Here is an 18,449-nt window from a genome sequence, read left to right as displayed (position 1 = left end):
ATCTCTGTGAACATGAACGTCAAAACCACGCCCTCTTCCTTAACGCCATTCGATGCCCACGCTATTTTTACAACACCCTATACCGCCATCTAGAGATACTTCAACTTCCGGGTCGCAAACGCGGCCACGACGGCACAAATGGCTCCGATGAAGAGGCACACCGCAATCGCGTTGGGGCCGTCCGTACTGTGGTGCTCCTCCTCCGGCGCGTCCGAGAGCTCCGGGCTCTTACCGGGCTCCAGGATGGAAAACACGATGGAGCTGATGAAGGTGCCGATGAACTGCGGCAGCGTCGTGTAGATGTTCAGGATGCCAAAGTAGATACCCGAGAGCTCGCCCGTGGACGACGAGGCCTGCGGGTTGTCTTCGGGGCCGTGTTCGAGGTGTAGCGGCTGGTCCTGGCCGAGCGTCGGCAGCTCAATGTTGGAGGCGTCCGACAGCCGGCGGTACGCCGCGCCGCCGCCGGTCCCGCCTTCGCGGGCCCCGCTCAGCTTGTTGACCTCGACGCCGAGGAAGGCCGAAGGGGCCCACATGGCGATCGTCCAGGAGAAGCCGCACGCGGCCACGAGGAAGGTCGCGAAGCGGAAGCTGGTGGCGAAGGGGGCCAGAGACATGGCGGCGGCGAACATGAGGTGGCCGAAAATCCAGGCCGTCATGAGGTCGGGCTTCTTCTTGCCCAATTTTTCCAAGAATGGGGCGATGCTCCGGGGAGGCCGGGCCGTGAAGTTGTCATCGTCCGGTGACTTGACAATGAGCGGGAGCAGCCATGCGCCTATGAACGTTATCGTCGAGTAAATGACTAGGGCCATGCTTCCGATCCGGCCGATGTCACCCAGCGCGTCCTTGGAGTCTTTGCCATCCGAGGGAGCATCGTAGCGGAAGTAGGTCTCGCCGACCCAAGTAGTACTGTAGAACAGGAAAGGGAACCAGCCGATCCAGGACCAGAACTGGGCCCAGCAGATGGCTTGGATCCGGGGTGGTAGGTGGAGTAGAGTCGACCATATCTGGCGGAACACTTTGAACCTGCCGGTGGCCTGGCGCGGATCCTGTCGTGTGGATACAAGGACTCGTTCCTGGACGGCCCAGCAGGTGACTGCTGATGAGGAAATCATCATGAAGGTGGCTATGACTGTGAGTATTTGGAACTGCGAGTCGCCCAGCCACGTCCCGAATATGCCGACCAAGTCCACAGCTCCAGCTATGTAGCCCAGCATGTGCCCAATGGCGGACATTCTACTGGCTATGACACGAGTTAGAACAGCTTAGAAATTCGCGAGAGGAATACTTGCACCAAGCAGCGCCAGTCTGTTGCTTTTCAATCGGTAGTGTGTCGACGATCAGGCTTCGCGCGCAAGACATGACTGGTATCGGGTCAGTTGGCTTTTACAGGAAATACCAGTACGCTGAGAACTGACCAGCATTGATGGCGAAGTCGACCACATAAATGGCTAATACGGCGAGGATGATGGTGAATATCCGAGCGGTTTCCTTCTCCGTGACGAACGTTTCCACAATCTCTTTTGTAAAGCCCAGTATCATGAGGGCGACTGCGACAATGATTGCCCCCATCACTATGAAGGGTCGTCGGCGACCCCATTTTGATTTGGACTCGTCCGCGATGGCTCCGACGATGGGCTGTACGACAAGACCAGACAGAGGGCCTGCAACCCACACCAGTGATGTATTGCTTTTCGACAGGCCGAGGTTGAGCAGATACGGCGTACAATCTGTGGCCTCTTGTCAGCACCCAGGCAAGTGTGTAATTGACGTTGCAGCGACATACACGTCATCTCGATTCCCCATGTGAAGCTGCGATTCCGATGTCTTGTCAGCACGTAAACGGTACCAATTGCAGGCCTCAGGGCGCAACATACGTGATACCAAGCGTGTTGAAGGTCAAGAGGATCATCCGCATGGCCTCAGAGCCCCCCCGGATGGAGGGCTGTCCCGACCAACTCGACATCTCGGCGGGGTCCTGCTCCAAGACGAGAGCGTCGTCCTCGGCGTCGTCACTGTCGTCGTCCGAATCTTCTGATCGACCGGTTATCCCGCGAGAACCCGGTGTTCTCCTCGGCTCTTCGCGATGCGCTTGTGGTGGTTTCCGTAGCTTAGAGACGTCATCAAGCTCGTCGCTATTTCTGTCGTTGCCGAGACTGGAGGATGATCGCGAAGGTGTCCGTATGGGCGTGGATTTACCGCCCGAGTCGTCGAGAGAAGGTGGTTGACGAAAGGAATCATGCGACGACGTCGATGAGCTCGACGTGTGGTCCATTTGAAGGTCCCCGGGGGGACTGGGGAAAGGCCAGGTGGGCCAGTGACTTAAAGTAGATCCCGGGGGGATGTCAGGACCGGGCTGCGCGCGCGCGTCATGCCCACAATTGCGCAGCGTTTCTCTCTCTATCTTTCTGCCAGTGTCAGGGATGGGTTCTGGGCTTCCGTTGGTCCTTTTTTGGCTTCCTGGGGGTGATGTGCGACTGCGGGTGCAGAGCCAAGGGAGGGGTGGTAAGAAAGCTGAGGAAGCTCTGGTGGGCCGGGCGATTAAAATAATATGGAGCCTGATGCGCGCTGCAGCGTATTGTACGGGGGAGATTTGACTGGGTGCTGTGGAAGTATGCGCAAGGGAGGATTGTGATACGAGATTGGGGTCTGAATGAATGTGGCCGTTGATTTGTGGTAGCTGGAGACTGCAGCATTGGCGGCCGTGGCAGGCGGGATACCTTAATGTAATGATTAGGTACTGCGTATCGGACGGGACGGGAGGATTTGGCACTGAAGATGGGGGTGGTCGAAGACTTGACACACGGGCAATTCTATGGTAAGGAGGGAGTACTAGCGGTACGGTGCTTAGGTACGGAAAGCTTCAGTCAGGAGAGGTTGCGGGCTTGTGGGAAACACTGCGACATCAATCAAAACTTACTGGATTCCGGGGTCACAAATGGCGATGCGAGGGAGCATAGGATTGATGCAATACGTGGATGACGAGAGTACACATGTTGAGATGGTACGGCTCATGTCTCGTGTAAGTCACCTTGTGGAAGGTGTCTCCCTACGTCTCCTCCCTGCCTCTGGAGCTGCTTTTCTTATGCGCTTCTTTCCGCATTATGTCGTTCCAGTTGTTCGTTTGAAGCATATCTAGTTGGAAATAAGGAGCTATGGTACGATACCTTTATCAACGAACAGAAACTGACAGAGTTCTCTGGTGCTGGACTGGATCTCTGACGGAACTGATGCCTCGAAATCGAATGCCCTGGACTGAGAGCTCAATGACCCTGGTCTGGAGTTTGGCATGGATGTCCAATCAGCAAGGTCCAGTTCCTGGTTTCATTTGGGGCGCTAACATGCATCTAATCAAGACGAGAAACTACGATTCTTCTGTCGAGATTAGTCACTGCTGGCCGTCGATACATTAATGTCTGTAGGTTAATTTAAATTGCCGGTTGTTCGGTTGTAAGAACACGTCTCTGAATTGCAAGGTGACAGATACCTATGTCGGAAATAATAGCATCAAGCACGTGGCAGCTGAGCCATTGGTTCCTGGATAAGATATCTTGACTCTGGCCAGAAACGCTAAGCCACTGTCTAGGGCGAGTACCATCAGCACTCGTGAAATCGAGTTGCCGTTGGCTTGATGTCTCTGGGGTATCTGTCTGAGCTGAATAACTTCAATCTCAAACTGATCACCGTCTCTTGAACGCAAAGGAAGTCAGGGAACAAGTAAGTCGAGAACTGCTCGAAAGAAACCACGTTCATTCCTAACAGCCTATCGACTCAGCAAAATAGCTCCCCGAATCTCCCGTTACTTTTCTCTGAGAAAACAAGCTCCCATCGTCATTCAGGATGGCATCTCCAATTGCTGATCCGGCGACCCGCTACTGCGGACTCGTCTCTACGAATAGGGCAATGCCGCGCAGGGCATGCGTCAGACCTCATCGACTCGCTGCCCCTCCGGCATCTGCCGCCGCAGACTCCCAGGACTGCCCCGCGTTCAACGGCGTGCCCCGCCATCCAGTCGCACCTCTGCGATTTTGCGGTTTTCTTGCCCGCTTTCGCGGCCAGTCGAGCTCCGACATAGGCCAACGTGCGTGGTGAATGGTGCGCCGTGACGAACTAGCGCTGTTGCACACCACAGCAGCTAAACGGCCCAGCCCACACAAAATTTCCGTCCTTGGGCTTCCACGTCCAGTCCTTGGTGTTTTTGACTCACCGCAGAAACCGACCCTCCCCGCCGGACAGCTTCCGCGACGAAACACACAGAGAGGATACAAAGTCGCGCAGAGCTCTTCTTTTTTTAACCTCGACATCTCCGGCTCTGACCAATTGACCCGGGACTCGCTCGTTTCCCTCCCCAACTTACCTTCGCATCCCCGCCGGCAGACTTTCCTCCGTTGTGCGACCGACTACTGTTCCGACTGCTGCAAGAATCTTGCCGCATCATTGGCTTCACTGCGACGCTGTGCTCCATTCCCGCGCGCCCGACATTCTCGCCCAATCCGCGAACCCATCACGTCTTCGAGGCACCCACCGTTGATCCCACCCACAACGAGCATATACATACCTAGCCTGCAATGGATTTGGTGAACCAGTTGGTCTTACCCCTCCGCTGGAAAAAGCCATCATGGCAAAGTTCGAGGAGAAGCTAATCGCAGAGGAAAGCCTAGAGGGCCGCCTGCTGTTCGCGGTGCCTAAGAGTGAGTCAACCCCTCCCAGTGGATATCATGATCATGACCATGTGTACTGATAATGGACCCTGCAGAGGGCCGTCTCAATGCCGCTACCCTGAACCTGCTCGAGGGTGCCGACATCCAGTTCCGCCGTGAGAGCCGTCTCGATATCGCCCTCGTGAAGAACCTCCCCATCGCCCTCATCTTCCTCCCGGCTGCCGATATTCCCACCTTCGTCGGCGAGGGCCGTGTCGACCTTGGCATTACCGGATGGGACCAGGTCAAGGAGCACGATGCCGGCGTCATCTCCTACAACAAGTCCCGTCGGGCCTCGGTCGACCTCGACAACGGCGACCTGAAGCCTACCGGAGGTTGCGAGATGGTCATGGAGCTCGGGTTCGGCGCCTGCAAGCTCCAGGTCCAGGTCCCTGAGAAGGGTGCCTATGCCACGACGCAGGACCTCATTGGCAAGACAATTGGCACCAGCTTTGTCAACCTGGCCGAGGAGCACTTTGCCAAGCTCGAGCTTGGTGTTGATGCCGACGGCAACAGCAACACGTCGCCGAGAAAGCTGCGCACCAAGATCATTGAGTTGAGTGGAAGTGTCGAGGCTGCTTGCGCGCTTGGCGTTGCCGACGGCATTGTCGATCTTGTTGGTAAGTAGCGACGGGTTGCTTCAAAGTATTGGCAGAAACTGACCTTGTTCCAGAGTCTGGTGAGACCATGAGAGCTGCAGGTCTCAAGGCCATCGACACGGTCGTCGACTCCCAGTCCTGCCTCATCAAGTCCCGTTCGCCGTCCAACCCTGAGCTTCTCGAGCTCATCGCCGCCCGTATTCGCGGTGTCATCACCGCCCAGAAGTTCGTCCTCTGCCAGTACAACATCGAGAGGTCACGCCTCGGCGAGGCCAAGCAGATCACTCCCGGAAAGCGCGCCCCGACCATCACCACGCTGGACGAGGAGGGCTGGGTGGCCGTCAGCTCGATGGTTGAGAAGAAGAAGATTGCTCTGGTGATGGACGATTTGACCCGCGTTGGCGCCCAGGACATTTTGGTGCTTGATATCCACAACACTCGATAGACATTTTTTGCAGCATCTAAAAACATTTAGAACGACGACCACGAGATATGTAATACACGTGAGGGAGTAACGCCAACACACAGTACCCTAGGGCCGTGTCTTAGGGAATGGGCGGGAGTGAAGCGTGGAATTAGGCGAAACGCCTGTCGATCATCGACGCAATTGTCGCAGTTGTGGCGGACAAAGATGATGTACCAAAATCGAGCGTCGGCGTTGCTTGCGTGCTTGCGTCGCTAGCGTCGCGAGTTTGCGAGGCTCTGCACCTCAGCCCTGTCGATGTGCCGGCCCTGCGCACTGAGCCCCTGATCATCAGAAGCTCTCTGTGTGCGTCTGCGCGAATCGGTGCCCCCGTTGAGGCTTTGCACAGATGCAGGGCAGTTGTCACAGCTTGGTCGCCCTGCCTGGGTGGTGGTTGTGTTCTGTGTTGTACTCGGATGTGATGTCGATTGGACGTTTCCCGCTGATCCTCAACTGTACCAAGTGGGGCAAACTCCGTCACTCCCGTGTCCCGTCCGCAGCACACGCGTGAAACAGGGCGTAGGTAGTTGTGCTTTACTGTAAAGGCGATACGGCAGGAACAAAAACATTAGTTCGGGTAGGGAAGCGAGAGCGAGCGTCGGCGGCGGCTGCGGCTGATGGGCGGTGCTTGGCCGCACCGAAAGGCCCGACGCGGCCGGTTTTATGTGGACTGACTTTGGCCAATATTTAACTGTATTTACATCTCCGCATGCCGTCATCCCTGGCACTTTCGTCTCCTCCCCAACTCCCTGGGAAACGATACCGAAACGACGACGAGCAATCAATGCCCATCGAAAGCGGCTTGCATTTAAAACCTAATTGCTACGATATGCGAAGGAATCAGTCTTCCGAAAGTGTGTCGAGCTCCAACGGGGGAGCCATGTCGTCATCAGCAACAGCCACCAAAGTCACTGCCACGAGGGGCGGGGCCGCCTGTGATGCCGGCACGATTCAGCAGTCGACCATTTACAAGGTCAGTCTCGACAGAAGCGAGGTGTTTGGATTTTTCGGACATGGAAGCTCACGCAGCTACAGGGAATCGTGACGCCCATCATCTTCGTCTCATTTCTGCTCTCCCTTGTTTGGGTAGACATCAGATACACCCTCAAGAGATCACGAAATCGCGGCCATGATCACGGCGGCGGTTGGATGCCCGCCTGGCTACACAGCATTATGTATCGGCGCTCCCCGTACGAACACGTTCAGACGAGAGATCGATCGAGGACGCCAAGTCCGAAAGACGAACAGAGCGACTTTTACTATCACAGCAAACAGAAGAAGCTGATGCACATGGAAGTCGACGACGCCTTCGAGGTTAGACGACACGTCCTGGTGGTGCTGGGACTTTTATCTCTGGCTATATTTTGGGGCTTTTGGCTCCTTTCGAGTTGTTTATGGAGGAGCATATCACGACGTGGCTTATACGTTGTGGAGGGGTGAAGGGAAAAGCCTTGAAGCGTTCGTCTGCTGCGCATGTTTTCTGCTATGTCCTGATTGACGGGATGATGACGACAACTTCGGACGAACCACTTGCTGCACGGCCCATGCGATTCAGGGATTGATCCACCTAACGGACTGACCCGGTTGTTGCGATGGTGGGAATATCAACATCGACAGCATCGAACTGACGATACCAATCCAAGACCATTTGATTCTTCGGCAAACGATGCGTCGCGGCCAGAGTCGAAGAATTGTCTGATAAGGAATGTTTTCAGGGTTGAGGCGGATACGAGATCGTCACGAATCAAACTGAAGTTGGTGTTCAACACCAGATTGACCTCGATCCGTACCTAGTATTTCTCCAATTGTCGAGATCTTCAGGAGCCCAAAAATGATAAACGAATTCTTATTGAGAGGCAAGAGACTCTTTGATGCAGAAAGAACAACCTATCTTAAGCAGACCGAATGAATCCCGTTGTGACCCGTTGTGAAATCGTCTGTCCGATGCATTTGCAGATTTGCAGGCTGAGAAAGCTTCTAGTTGTCTCTTTTCCCGAGTCTCGACTGAGGAGAGATGCGATAGCTGATAGCAATAAACCAACCCAGACCCGGCCTGGACGTACTTGCGTTTCTCAGAGATTCAAACCGTTTCTGGTCACACAGTCCCGTCCTTTCCAGGTCCCAAACCGTTACATCCGATCGAGTCGAGTACCTACCGCGGCATAGAAGCGGGGCAGATCGCGGGGCGAGAGCTTCAGCACCGACTCGCTGGTCTCAGCACCCGGCACCTACTCCAGGGGTCGTCCGCGGGTGGCTCCCTGGCTAATTAGGTACTGGATCATCCCTCTTCCCCCACGCACGCGTCGTGCTCAATGCTCCTTTCTTTTTCGACCTTGAACACGAAAATTCACTGACCCCGCGTACCTCCTTCGCAAGCAAAACCACCTCACCCAGATGTATTACGTCCATCCGGTCGTCAGATGAAATAGACATGTCAGAGCTGGAGCCAGAGCCACACAGCTCCCTCGGCAACTCGTCGTTGTTGGGCGACGCACTGCGATCCGGATTATTCGCAGCAATCGAAGCTCTTTACGCGGCTGGTGGGTCCAACACGTCGACTCATCCCAAACCCGATGCTGGACGTCATCCGGACGCGACGAACCACGATGGCGCACATGCGCCGTCCCAGTCAGTGTCGAATGCGCCACTAGAAGCCGCGAGCGAGAAACTTACTGCGGTGTTGGATGCCTGGCGGGAGAGGGTTCAGACGCGCAACCTGGAGCATCAACGCGCCATTTACCACCTCCATCCGCCCGAAAATCACTAGGACTTCGAGAGATGGGTCATGTGTCAGAGCATGTCCAACGCGGATTCCGCACTCGTTTCCCGGCTTCGCGACATGTGTCCAAAGCTTGGATTCGAAGTGTTTCCCGTTGTCTTGGAGTACACCGGCACAACCTGCCAGTACAATTCATGGGTTTCTCGTGTACCTGCGGGCGAGCCTCGAATAGGAGAGGAGGGTTTTTGGAAGACGTATCAGCATGTGCGACACAAGCCACAAGTGTACCAATTCAGGAGCTTCTCGGGTATGAATTTCGCAGAGGAGATCGACTGCAAAGAGGGCAATGTCCTTGACGAAAGGCATGTTGCTTGGGAACGGGCTCGCCGTGGCGTCTTCCAGCAAGGGCCACACGAGCAGCGCCAGGTCGACGAAGAGCGGCGAGCTCGTGAGATGGACTCCAAGTGGTACCAAAAGATCATCCCTGGGACGACTGCCGACCTCGGCAAATACTTCGCACCAGTCAGTCAGACGCTGCACATCTACTATCCGTCATACTGACCATCTACTAGGCCATCATGATAGTACCTCTGAAAACGCAGCTGGACCTTATTGTTTCGGCAGAGTACCCGCAGCCCGTTGTGAATGTCTGGCGGTATCTGCTCAGACAATGCGAGGAGTCTGTGACACCGGCGGTTTATTTCAAAGGTCTGAAAGGCCTGTGTCAGTTTGCGCTATCAAAAGCAGATGACCCTACTTCCAACATTCGCAGCTTGCGGCTCTGCGGTATAAAGACACGAGACCGACAAGAGTGGGTTGATGCGATGGATCCGGGGCTTATGGGTGATCTGATCATGACCGCCCTGGTATTCAAGGACAAGGAGCTTTTCGAGTACCTCGCCGCCGAGACGCCAGTTCATCCAGGAGTCAACTACAGCTGGCTTTGCCAAAACGCAAACGCCTACGGCTATTCCGTGGCAGTTGTACTGAATGCGTACGTGCGTATCCTACTAACAGAGGTCACACTGCTAATACGACTTCAGACTACGTCGGTTTCTGTTCCAGAACCGCAACTTTTTACGAATTGCTTCCACTATCAACAAGATGCCCGCGTATCCGGAGGATAGCGATGAAAGCGAAATCGCCATGGACCTTGCGAAGGAGGCTATGGCTGTCCATCTGGATGGCCCGGTTACAGCAAGTCACGGCCGTGCCATGGCAGATTTCCTGAAGTTCTTCAAAGACTTTCCCGCCTGGAGTGCAACGTGAGTGATGTCCCGTTCGTGTGCGAGCAACGTTTTGCTGACAAAGTTCAGGGTCGACGCGGTCATCAGTCAACCTCGTGAGCTGTGGAAGAATACTTCGTTCAGCCTAAGTCTGCTTAATAGGATGCTTGAGGTGGCGAAACGCGATTCGCTGCCACTTGATCAGGTGAAAATGTTCTATCGAAAGTACGAGAATCTGATCATCACCACCGACTCACCTGGCCAGGTCGGTATTCTAATCAGCACCACCTTGAAAGACCGAAGCCCGGAGGCCAAAATCGCAAGACAGACTTGGAAAGAGCCGGAGCCGACAGACGGAAATATCCAGGATCAGACTGCTTCGCACCCAATCAGCTTCGCGGTCATTGCTGGTCTCTTCAGGAGCCTGGACAGCCTGGATATGCACGAGGAGGTAGCTAACCTCGTCGACCTGATCGTCAAGAACCGAGACGAAATCAAGCCCATTCATATGGCAACACTGTGGCTGCCATGCCTCAGAGTCCTGCAAGATCTTGTCGAAGAGACTCCGACATTCCAAAAGCTCTTCCAAACAATCTTCGAGCTCTACCATAAGATGGTGTTCGAGGATGACTCTCTGCAGTTCGAAGAGGCACCGGGGTCTATTTCGCCAATGTCGCCGTGCTGCAAAAACTGCAAGTATCTGGATGCTTACTTGGAACAACCCGGCTGGAAGAAGTTCCTCGTAGTGAAACCCAGGAACGTCATCGAGCACATCCAGGAGCGACTCCGCGAGCAGAACAAGCCAATTGAGACAACGGTTTACGGCAAAAACGAGAGTTCTATCACGATACAACTCAACAAGGCTTCTCTGGTCAACAAGGAGGTCGGAAATATCAAGAAGCTGAGAAAACAAGAGGCAACCAAGACCGTACGACAGTTCGAGCCCGAGAGACTGCTTCCATTTCTTGGAGAGAAGGGTGACATCATGTGGAAGCTCGGAAACGCAGACGCCTCAGATTCGTCGATGCAGCAGACTCCAGCTAGGACGGTGGACTCGCCTTCTAGCGGCGGTTCGGGATTGTCGCGGACAAGCTCATCATCCTCCGCGAATACGTCCATGGGCTCTGATGCGTCACCGTGCAGGGACACTCGCGACCCGGTCGCGAAGAGAGAACCTCTCGGTTCAACCCACAGCAGAGTGACGCCCAAGATAGAGCCTGGTAGTGAATCGGCGCGTGTAAAGGTCGAGGGCACACCCTCGAGCTCTGCCAAGCGTCCCAAAGACATCCGCGATATGTTCGCGTCCGTCAAGAAGGAGAAGACGCCAGGCGGCACCCAGAATCTTCTCAGCACCACTGGCCTGTCTACGAGAGATCGACTGAAGAACCTCCAACCACCGAGGCGAGAGCCCGCGCCCCAGTTCAAAGATTATTCAAAAATGCCGGACCCGACTCAGCGTGTTCGGGGATCACTCGGAAAAGCACCGGCGACGGAAGGAGCCAGCAGCAGCAGTTCGATCAAAACCGAGACCCCGACGACGAGGGATCCACTGGCGGCTTTCGGGGGTATCCGTAGTCGAGGAGGAGCAGTACGCAACGGCGTGCGAAAGTCCACGTTTGCGAGCGCGCCTGGGCTCGCGAACAGGGCCAACGCCACACCAGGACCGTCATCCGCATCGCCTGCGTCCTCATCACGCAGCTCCGGAGGCCCGGACTTCATGTCCGCCGTTCTGGAGGCGGAACGCGCAAGAAAGGGCCGATCTAACAAATCGACGTGGGAGGTGAAGACGGAGTCCGGAAACGTCGTCAGCTCCGGCACGGCCTCCTCGGCCATGGGCAAGTCGAGGTTCGATGGCCTTGATAAGGACAAGGAGAATATCAGGAGCCTCGGCAAGACGTCGAGGCGTTCGGGCATCTCCTCGTCGGGCATTCTCTCATCACGGTCTCCCAACGCGGGAACGGGCGCCGGTAGGGTTTCTACTTCTATGGCGGGAAGCAAGAGGAAGGCGGACCACGATGTCATCGACCTGTGCAGCAGCAGCCCTGAGCCGGCCACGAGCAAGCGCCAGAAGACGTCTGCTCCGGTTTTTGATCCCTTGGACGACGACCCTTTCGCGGATTAGAACGACTGGAGCAGTTGTGTTGTTTGGAGTACTGCGGATCACTTGTATTGAAGACAGGGGTTTGGCATTTGGTGTTATCAGGTTGCGTTATCTTGACTGGTTCGACGCCTAGGGACTGGGAAGAAGGCGTTGGAGGCTGTCTGTGTTATACATGTTGAATTAGGAGCTGAGCAGGATCGATACCCCCCACCTGAAGAATAGTTGCATTGTATTAGGATCAATGAATGCATTTGTCATTGCTATGCTAAGAACCAACTCCCTTGCAAATTTTTTGTACCCGTGTTCTCGTCCCAGAATCGTGCCTTGTTGTCATTTCCGTTTACATCACGTACAGGATATCGGTGTCTGGCGGGGGTGTCAGCAACAAAACAAATGGAAGGCCAAACTAAAGATCAGGGACTCATGTAAAGACTCACCAATCGGGTGACTGCTGGAAAGCTGGGGCAGCTGGGTGTACTTCTCCTCGAGCACATCACGGATGCTGTTGAGCAGCTGGACGTAGCTCTGCTGAGGGTTCGCCTTGAGGGCCGAGATGAAGGCGTAGGACATGGCGCCGGTGGCCTGGTTTGCGATGTTGGCATCGGCTCTGTATCGGATGGTCAGTCACACGCAAATCAAAGAACCTTGGTTCCCCGGGTTGGAAAGGGGGTCACTTACGATGTCTGACTGTCCTTGCTGCCGGACCACATGATGACGTCGGCAGGGGAGGTACGGGTTTCCTTGGTGCGCTCGTAGGCGTCGTCGCCGGCGATGGCGCGCTTGCCGAAGCTGAAGATGGAGCTGGCGACGCCGCCGAGGTCTCCGGAGGTGTAGGCCTGGAAGGCGTTGAGCAGACCCTGGCCCGCCTCCTTGGCCAAGTTGGGCTCCTTGAGGACGCCCTTGGTGGAGTATATGTACGGCAGGTCGAGGGCGGAGCCGGAGTGGCACGAGTCGAAGATGGCCGTCAAGCGGACACCGGGCTGCAGCGGCTTGACCATGATGTGGTGCATCTCGTCGTCGACGATGTGGCCGGCTTCCTTAAAGTCGATGGGGTAGATGACCTCGTCATAGCCGTCATCCTCGTCGCCGTCGATGTCCTCGGTCTGGCCGCCGTGGCCCGAGTAGTGGAAGAAGAGCGAGTCGTTGGGCTGGGCGCCCTGGACGAGCCAGTGCATGGCGCGCAGGATGTTCTGCTTGGTGGGCTGGCCCATGGGCTCGCGCTGGTCGTCGGTGAGGACAACCATGTCGGCGCGGTTGTAGCCATAGCGCTCGACGAGGAAGGCGGAGACGTTCTTAACGTCGTTGATGCAGCCGCGCAGCTCGCCGTCCTGACCGAAGTAGTTGATGCCGATGAGGAGGGCTTTCCTCTTACCCTGACAGTTGGAGTACTGGAAGCCGTAGCCCTCGGGGGCGCCGTGGCCGAACTGCTGAATTCCTGAGGGAGGGGGAGGGGGCGCGGCTCTGTTTCCGTGGGCCCAGTCGTTGGAGTTGACGGTGGGCATGTCTTGGGCGTGTGAGCTTAATGTTAAGGTAGGTCCGTGGGTTGGGTGACTTACGTGGTCTTCCCTGGTGGCCCTGGTTGACAGGGTAGCCGTAGACATCGAGGCCGGGAGGAGGAGGGTGAGAGGGAGCGGGATATCTGCCGATGTAGCTGTTGTCGGGGTTGGGGTTGGGCGGCGCTTCTCTGTAGTTGCCGTAGCCGTCCGGGGGACCGGGAGGAGGCCGGTTGTAGCCTCCGCCGTAGCCGCCGTGATGAGAGGGGGGCGGACCGGAGGGAGGCTGGTACCCGCCGCCGCCGCCGTAACCTCCACCACCGTAGCCTCCTTCATGACCGCCGCCGCCGCCGCCGTAGCCGTACTGTCCAGGGTAGCCTGACATATCTGCTGGGTGTGATGGGCTGTTGTTTTTGTTGATGGAGAAAGGTCGGTTTACACCTCACTGGAATGATGTGAGTGGCTGTTTCCCTGAAAGGCGGGGGAGGGGTAAACTGTGAGCCTAACCCACCTGAGTGAATAAAAACGTCCAAACAAGCCTTGAGCCCAGCAACGCCCAAGATTCAAGACGGAAGACGGCTTCTGCGATGAGGATCTGTAGATTTGCAAGTCTCGGGAACGGCACCAAAGACCAAGTGTCGTTAATAATGGAATGTTTAGAGGTTAGGAGGCTGGGTGGGGTGAAGGTCCGGGAGGGACCCAATTGAGGTGAAGTGAGTGAGGTGAGATGGATGTGAGGGGTCCGTATCCGTAAGCTTGCTGAAAGGAACCGTTTGGTTTGCTGGTGAGGATCCGTCCGCACTCCTTGACTCCGTACCTTGGAGCGGTAAGCTGAGGCAGTAGCTACCTTAGGTAGGGGATCTGAGCTGTCGTGGAGGGGCGACCCGCGAGGCAACCCAGGATGAGACGCCTTTGAAGTCGCAGTGGTGGGGTTGAACGAGACAGAAGGGGGCAGCAGGGAGCGGAATACTCGGTTCCAACTGCACCTGACGGGATGTGTTTGTGCAGTGCTTCAGCGCTTTTTTTTCATGGAAATTAGGTAAGCTCCAGATTTACACCCGCTTCGGTCAAGAGTTCTTGTTCATACGAATACAGCATGGTTCCAGAGTCATCGTATTCGTCTTCAACTTGAGAACACGTCGGGCATACTTTTCTTCTCTATGGACGCTGTTCAACTTAGCATCCTGCCCATCACGGCTTGGATTAGGACAACAAGGCATCATGCTTAAAAAACAACGCAATACGGCCACGACAACTTGCATCTGTGGCAGATGGCGAAGTTAGGCTGAATGCCTTCAACACGAGCACCAGACAGACGGAGCATGGAAGTCGACAAGCAAATAAGGTACTTCCAGCCCAAGTACCGAGTGACAAAACTGCCTTGCCCTCACCAGGCCTTCGACGACGAAGACAAAACGCCCGCAAGCCGGATCATCAGAGGCAAGATGAACATGGATGAGCTACAGGGGCCCAGCGCATCGCGCACGCGAGTTGCCTGCCAAGCCCGAGCGGTTGTCAGTTCTGTCTCCCGCAGGAGGGATCGGGAGGAAAAAGAAGGGACGAAGAATGCCCAGACTTTCTGAGGCTGCGGAAGCTGGCGGCGAGCGAATGAGACGGCCTGAAGCCTGCAGTGGGAGGGGAGCGGAAGGCGGGAATTCCCCTCCCAATGTGGTGCAAAGTAGGTATGAATGCCCGCTGCACGAGATCTTCATCCAGTGAGCAGCAGAAGTGGCAGCAACAGCAGTTCAGGGCTGAAGGGCAGGAAGCGGCCGTCTCGATTGGCGCCATGTGGATTCGGCCGCGTACGCTTGCAAACCCGTGGGCGGAATTGGCACTCGCCGCCAAGACCCTCACTCTCACGAGCCAAAGACGCTAGGCTAAGGTAATCAATCGAAGGGTCCTCTTAGAGAGTCGTAGGGCCGACCTGGCGTCATACCTCACATGCTGGCGGTGATCAGTCCAGCAAGAGGGGTAATGGAGGGGGGAAGTTGGAGGGAGACCGCGACGAGCGAATAGAGACCGATAGCAACTCAAGTTGTTGTCAGAGTCAAGAACGTATGCGACGACAACAAAAGCCATCGTGGAAATTATCAGGCCCGGTCCCCTCAAAGTTCAAAACAGCTGTTCGCGACATCGTTGCGGTGCTAGCCTCCCCCAGGATATCCTAGTGGGACATTTTTCCAAGGCAGCTGAACCAGCATCAGCTATTAATCCATCTATCTTTAGCTGTGCCCTGCCATGTCCATGTCCGGCTGGAGCTCTGTCTCCCCTCAGCCCATTCATTCGAGTCGCGCTGGGGGCGCGGACATCGGCAAGCCATTTCGTACAAGGCAAACAGGACAAGGTAGCTAGTAGGTTATGTAGGCAGTAGCTAGCTAGGTAGGCCGTAGTGAATCAATCAATCAGGCTGAGGCCACGCGAGGGGCTCTGGCCGGTCCTTACCTCATGTTTTTTTCTCCATTCCTGTCTCTGCTGCACCTTCACGTCAACAACAACAATAATCCTCCCAGCGATAACCCGAACGAAACGAACGGTCTGACGAACGATTGCCTCCCGTCTCGCATAATCCCGCTTTAATCGCCCTCCGCAAACGATCGCCTCCTGTCGCCCACGAAGCTTTCTCTCCCGCCCTCAAAATGGTGCGTTTCTGGTTGCCCCTCATTTCGCTCTGCTCTCGCCCGGTCAGATACAGCAGCTGCTTCTGCTGCTTGCCGACACCCAAAAGATGGACGGACCATTGACCCGATGTTCATATACAGCCGCACTTTCGTCTTTCCGAAGAACAAGTCAAGGACTACAAGGCAGTCTTTGCCGCTTGGGTACGTCCAGAAAACAACCCTGCCATGCCTAAGATGCCGCGGCGATCGCATGAATGACTGCCGGCTCTTGGGACGAACCTCGCTTTACTGACATGACGCCGATGACGAACAGGACCGCGACAACACCGGTTAGTCTCAACACCAGTGCCCCAATTCTCACGATGATTTCACAAAACACATAAACTCCCACCACCGAAACTCAACACACACATACGCATCATGCGACTGGCTCACTGACACGTGCGCCCACCAGACAGCATCGATGCCGATGAATTTCAGATCGCCATGAAGTCCCTGGGACTGAACCCCAGCATTGAAGAGGTCAAGGAGCTCATGAAGGAAGTCGATCCCAAGGGCAAGGGCGACATCAACCTCGCCGGTAAGCTCCCACTCATCTGCTGCTGTCGTACACCAAACCAAACAAAGCACCCCGCGCGGTTGCAACGCCGATCACCAACGTGAACTGACACCCCCGCCTCACAGAATTCCTCCAGCTCATGAGCGAGGCGCCCGCGCCCTCGAGCAAAGACACCGACACCAACAAGGAGCTCGTCGCCGCCTTCAAGGTGTTCGACAAGGACAACAGCGGTTCCGTCTCGCCGTCGGAGCTGCGCCAGGTGCTGCTCTCCCTCGGCCAGCGCGCCACGGACGAGGAGATTGAGGAGATGATCAGGCATGCCGACTTGGACGGAAACGGTTCTATTGATTGTGAGCTCCTCCCCCATCACCAGCCGGCCATTCGAGAGGCGATGCAGTCGCTGCTCTGCACAACCGCACTGCACCACACCACACAAAATGCACTGCGCCAGTGTGCAGCGGCAGCTGCTGGCTGCCCTGCCGACTGAATCTCGCTATTCCCTACCCCCGCCCCCACCCAAATTTCCTTGCCTAAAATTAGCCCATCGTTCGGAGGATTGCGGCTGACCTGCATGCGAAACAAACAGACCAGGAATTCGTCCAACTCATGGCTCCGAAGGACGGCAAGAAGTAAGCTTTTGGCGAGTGAGCGGCGGCGACACGGTTCGGGAAGCATTTCGGTTTTGGGAAGTTTTTGTTTTCTTCGTTTCGACGGGATGGAAGGGGAAGGGAAAAGTCACTGCTGCCTTGATACCCTTTCTCTAAAGGTACAGTGAGGTATTCGAGTGGTTACAGGAGACACATCACTTGGCGACAAAATCACGGCAATCACACACTCAGCACTCAAACACACAAACAAGTATCACAAATCATACTCTCACAATCTACACGATATCAAAACCTGGCAGACTTTTTCTTCGTATTTGTTCCCCAGCGTTTGGTAACTGCTGGTGAGTGAGACGTTGCTAATTGGAGAGTCCGTCTACGGAAGCGCGATAGTCCACTCGGTTGGAGAATCGACAAGGGGAATAAAACATGCGAAACGCAATCGCCATGTGGGTAATCGTAAGAGAATGCGAAAAAGGAGAAGTATGATCCGATGCGTGGGTAGTGTCGCCCGTCCATCACGAGGAAATTTTTTTGACGAGGCGCAGCAGCTGAAAAACGATCGCGTTCCCGAGGCCAAGTGTGAGGATAATGAATGCGGTTCGCAGAATAATCGAATTGGTTTTTGCCCGAGGGACGAAAGAAGCTATCGACGAGGTTCTTTCGCCCGTCCATCCATCTACCATACGTCCATCCGTTTCCGAACCAAAGAGTAGTAAGGCCGTTATCGCATTCGGGGGAATCTTTGTTGTCGCACTTGTGTTCGTGTGTTGTGGTATACAGGCGTTTTAGGTGGATTAGAAGCAGCAGGTCAGGCACTCCAGGCAGCACTCGCAGGTCTCTCCGCAGAGCCAACAGCAGCAGAGAGTGGCGATGCTATTGAATGATTAGTGAATGTTGCGCGACGACGGTGCGAGTCTCTTGTGTTTGCTTACCAGCCGTAAAGGCAGCCCTTGTCATCCTTCTTCTCCTCCTGGGGAGGGGGAGCCTGGCCCTGGGGAGGATAGTACATCTGAATCATCTTGTGAGCAAAACATCTTCTTCGTCAGGTAGGATCGAGTGTAGCCTTACGGGCTGCTGGCCAGGAGGAGGCATTCCGTAGCCCTGCTGGCCGGGAGGAGGGGGAGGAGAGCCGTAGTAGGGCCTGGCGCATGTCAGTTTTCTCGAGGTTCCAAGCTTGAAGAAGTTGCGCGCTGATGATGAAGACTTACTGCTGACCGGGAGGAGGGTATCCAGACATGGTGATTGTTGTTTGTGGTGATTAGGTTACTTGAGGTTTGTTGTTGTAGGAGGGTCGCAAAGTGCGATTGGTATCTTTTTTGGGAAAAAATAAGGCGGTCGCGGAAGAAGCGAAGGGTGGGTAAGAGAC

At 55.5% G+C, this 18,449-nt stretch overlaps 6 protein-coding genes across 6 annotated transcripts; 3 read left to right on the top strand and 3 right to left on the bottom strand.

Moving 5' to 3' along the window:
- Positions 1 to 89: 89 nt before the first annotated feature.
- CkaCkLH20_03244 (sucrose transporter) lies at positions 90 to 2,272 on the bottom strand (the record flags this gene model as incomplete). Its single annotated transcript, XM_038885963.1, has 5 exons — positions 90 to 1,236; positions 1,286 to 1,361; positions 1,416 to 1,727; positions 1,784 to 1,809; positions 1,875 to 2,272. The coding sequence occupies 5 exons, from the start codon at positions 2,270 to 2,272 to the stop codon at positions 90 to 92; spliced, it is 1,959 nt and encodes a 652-aa protein (XP_038748472.1).
- Positions 2,273 to 4,615: 2,343 nt separating this feature from the next.
- On the top strand, positions 4,616 to 5,741 carry CkaCkLH20_03243 (ATP phosphoribosyltransferase; the record flags this gene model as incomplete). Its single annotated transcript, XM_038885962.1, has 3 exons — positions 4,616 to 4,688; positions 4,754 to 5,317; positions 5,371 to 5,741. The coding sequence occupies 3 exons, from the start codon at positions 4,616 to 4,618 to the stop codon at positions 5,739 to 5,741; spliced, it is 1,008 nt and encodes a 335-aa protein (XP_038748471.1).
- Positions 5,742 to 6,639: 898 nt separating this feature from the next.
- CkaCkLH20_03242 (uncharacterized protein) lies at positions 6,640 to 11,826 on the top strand (the record flags this gene model as incomplete). The annotated part of the gene is made up of 6 exons (XM_038885961.1): positions 6,640 to 6,732; positions 6,795 to 7,073; positions 8,611 to 9,000; positions 9,051 to 9,472; positions 9,522 to 9,743; positions 9,795 to 11,826. 6 exons carry the CDS (start codon positions 6,640 to 6,642, stop codon positions 11,824 to 11,826), a joined length of 3,438 nt encoding a protein of 1,145 aa, XP_038748470.1.
- Positions 11,827 to 12,145: 319 nt separating this feature from the next.
- Positions 12,146 to 13,683, bottom strand: CkaCkLH20_03241 (caspase domain-containing protein; the record flags this gene model as incomplete). Its single annotated transcript, XM_038885960.1, has 4 exons — positions 12,146 to 12,171; positions 12,243 to 12,412; positions 12,484 to 13,309; positions 13,362 to 13,683. The coding sequence occupies 4 exons, from the start codon at positions 13,681 to 13,683 to the stop codon at positions 12,146 to 12,148; spliced, it is 1,344 nt and encodes a 447-aa protein (XP_038748469.1).
- A 2,161-nt stretch (positions 13,684 to 15,844) lies between these two features.
- Positions 15,845 to 16,962, top strand: CkaCkLH20_03240 (calmodulin; the record flags this gene model as incomplete). Its single annotated transcript, XM_038885959.1, has 5 exons — positions 15,845 to 15,937; positions 16,058 to 16,117; positions 16,230 to 16,245; positions 16,371 to 16,496; positions 16,601 to 16,962. 5 exons carry the CDS (start codon positions 15,845 to 15,847, stop codon positions 16,960 to 16,962), a joined length of 657 nt encoding a protein of 218 aa, XP_038748468.1.
- A 915-nt stretch (positions 16,963 to 17,877) lies between these two features.
- On the bottom strand, positions 17,878 to 18,320 carry CkaCkLH20_03239 (uncharacterized protein; the record flags this gene model as incomplete). Its single annotated transcript, XM_038885958.1, has 4 exons — positions 17,878 to 17,956; positions 18,016 to 18,092; positions 18,152 to 18,224; positions 18,292 to 18,320. 4 exons carry the CDS (start codon positions 18,318 to 18,320, stop codon positions 17,878 to 17,880), a joined length of 258 nt encoding a protein of 85 aa, XP_038748467.1.
- Between the last annotated feature and the right edge of the window lie 129 nt (positions 18,321 to 18,449).

The sequence above is a fragment of the Colletotrichum karsti genome (genome assembly GCF_011947395.1).
Source record: "Colletotrichum karsti strain CkLH20 chromosome Unknown Scaffold8, whole genome shotgun sequence".
In the NCBI taxonomy this organism is placed as follows: domain Eukaryota; kingdom Fungi; phylum Ascomycota; class Sordariomycetes; order Glomerellales; family Glomerellaceae; genus Colletotrichum; species Colletotrichum karsti.
Note: the sequence above shows the minus strand (reverse complement) of the source record. Positions and strands in the feature narration are given on the sequence as shown.